A 2,500-nucleotide genomic window follows, 5' to 3' on the forward strand; every position below is an offset into this window, starting at 1 on the left:
ACCTAAAAATCGTAACACACGTTCACGCACGCGCACACACATACATACACACACACTTTGCATACACACACGAACGCACACGCACGCACACGAACAACGCTCCGTCACTACTCACGTGGCCAGGTTGCCGTGGTACTGGAAGGCGGCCTGCTGCAGCATCTCCACCACCGAGGACAGCTGCAGGCGGGGCGAGCCAGTGGGGTGGGCAGGGTGGAGGGCGGGTAGGGTGGAGGGCGGGTAGGGTGGATGGGTGGAGGGCGGAGGGCGGGTGGAGGGTGGTAAGGGTGGGTGGGTGAAGGGTGGGGTTGTAAGTATTGGGAGGCGTATTGGGGGGTGCGCGGGGGTAAGGGACATGATGCAGGCAGGGTAAGGGGTCGGGTGGGGGTAAAGGGTTGTGGGGCGCAGCAGCAGGAGCTGCCCATGTACGCACGGCCGCGGTCCCCTTACCGTGCGCCCTTACTTGCACGGTCCTCACTGTGAGACTGGTAGCCCGCCTACGTACCCGCCTACCCACAAGCCCCACACAGCACACCCCCTGACACCAGGCATACCGTACACAAACACGCGCACACATAGAAACACACACACACTACGTTTCCGTTGTGTTAACACGCGAGCGCAAGCCCCCGCATATACACACACGTGGCCCCCCTCCGCACCTGGAAGGTTATGAAGACGTACTGCCGGGCGAACTCGCGCGGGCCAAAGGTCTGGGCCTGGTAGGTCTTGGGGTCGACCAGGATCTGCGTTGGGTTGGAGGGGGAAGGCAGGGGGTGGGCATTTTCATCGTTGGCATGCGAACAAGATACAAGCAAAAGTTCTGTTCTGTAAGCCTCACAGCTGTAAGCTATGTAGTACTGTAAACCTCCACGCATGACGCTGCTAGTGCATGCTAGCCCATGAGTATCGGGCCTGCTTGGGCGCATCAGACACAAACCAGGGCCCGCCTGCCGCCGTGACGCCACTGCCCCCTCCAACCCCCCCCCCCCCAAAACACACAGACACACACACACAGACACACACACACATACACACACACACACACACACACACACACACACACACACACACACACACCAGCGTGTAGAGGGAGATGTACACAATGGTCGACACCAGCTTGAGCGCCCAGCGCCCGCGGGGCGAGTGGAAATAGGCCACGGGCGTGAAGGTGGACAGGTGCCACAGCCGCATCACCCACTGCTGCAGACCGCTCAGCGCGCCGTCGCCTGATGAGTGGGTTGGGGAGGTGAGGGTGGGGGAGTTGTAGATACCAGCCCAAAGTGAACGAACCCAATGCAAGAGAGCGAGGAGGAGAGCGTGGCCCATGCTTTGGAGGCGGGGGGGGGCGGGATGTGTGGGGGACGGGAACCACGGCACCTGGGTGCGCGTGTGGAAACGTGTGCGTGCAGAGAGAACACGGCAAAGAGGATCCCACCACATACACGTATGCAGATACACACCCCCACCACCCCCCTGCCTGTGCTCCGCTCGTCTTCGTTGGTTTTGGTTTAGTTTGGGCTGGTATTTACAAACCCCACCCCACTTCCGGTTATCTTTTGAGATCGGAGCAAACTACCCCACCCAACCAAACCCCACCACACCCCACGCACCCGCCAGCCCCAGGTGCGTCATCATCACATAGCCCAGCGCCGGCTCCAACAGCGATACCTGCAGCAGGAGTGGGTGGGGCGGGTGGTGGGGGCGGCAGCAGCAGCAGCAGCAGCAGCAGCAGCAGCAGCAGCAGCAGCAGCAGCAGCAGCAGCAGTGGGCGGGGGTGGGGGCGGGGGCGGGGGCGGGGGCGCGGGCGGGGGCGGGGAGTGTCCTAAGCGTCGGCCCGTGAGCTGTATCGCCCTCCATGAGCGGCTACCCCCAAACCCCTCCCCCAAAACCCCTCCTCCCAAACTCCCCCCTCTCCCGCCTTCCTCCCCCTCCCTCGCCCCCCCACTTCTCAAATAATCATGAATGTAACCCTCGCTCCACGCCCTCGCTCGTTTCAGCTTGGATTGGTTTAGTTTGGGCTGGTTTCCACAACCCCACCCTCCACCCCACCTCTCGTGTTCCGTCCCTGCACGTGAGCGCCTGCAGGTCTGCCCCCAGCCAGGTGCGGTTGGTGAGCTCCTCCACCACGTCAGCAGCCATGAAGCCAAAGTCGCGCCACTCGAAGGCGGTCCGCAGCGGCGAGGCGTCGGACACGGTGAGGGGGGGGCGGTGGCCGGGCGGCTGCAGAGAATGGGGAGGGGAGGATGGGGGAGGAGGGGTTGGGTGGGAGGAGGGGAGGAGGGGTGGAGGGGAGGAAGGGGGGTTGTAATTACCAGCCCAAACTAAACCAAAACCAACGAAAACGAGGGGGGTGGGAGGAAGGGAGTGGAGTGGAATGGGACTGTAAAGAACACGCTGCACGTTTGTGCGCGCGCACACAAGATTACACACACACAAGCACGCCCCTTCTGCTACCCAAGTACACGGTACACACCTACCTACCGCCCCCCCCACACACACA

At 62.5% G+C, this 2,500-nt stretch overlaps 1 protein-coding gene across 1 annotated transcript in view; it reads right to left on the bottom strand.

Annotated features, from left to right (window-relative positions):
* Positions 1–2,500, bottom strand: part of CHLRE_17g735021v5 (uncharacterized protein) — a 22,376-nt gene that overhangs the window by 9,261 nt on the left and 10,615 nt on the right. The window contains exons 14-18 of the mRNA XM_043072527.1: positions 2,050–2,220; positions 1,611–1,668; positions 1,078–1,226; positions 660–743; positions 121–177 (exon numbers count right to left, since the gene is read on the bottom strand). Coding sequence (XP_042914986.1) covers positions 121–177; positions 660–743; positions 1,078–1,226; positions 1,611–1,668; positions 2,050–2,220 — 519 coding nt within the window. The remainder of the gene's footprint in view (positions 1–120; positions 178–659; positions 744–1,077; positions 1,227–1,610; positions 1,669–2,049; positions 2,221–2,500) is intronic.

Source organism: Chlamydomonas reinhardtii, chromosome 17 (assembly GCF_000002595.2).
Source record: "Chlamydomonas reinhardtii strain CC-503 cw92 mt+ chromosome 17, whole genome shotgun sequence".
Taxonomy (NCBI): domain Eukaryota; kingdom Viridiplantae; phylum Chlorophyta; class Chlorophyceae; order Chlamydomonadales; family Chlamydomonadaceae; genus Chlamydomonas; species Chlamydomonas reinhardtii.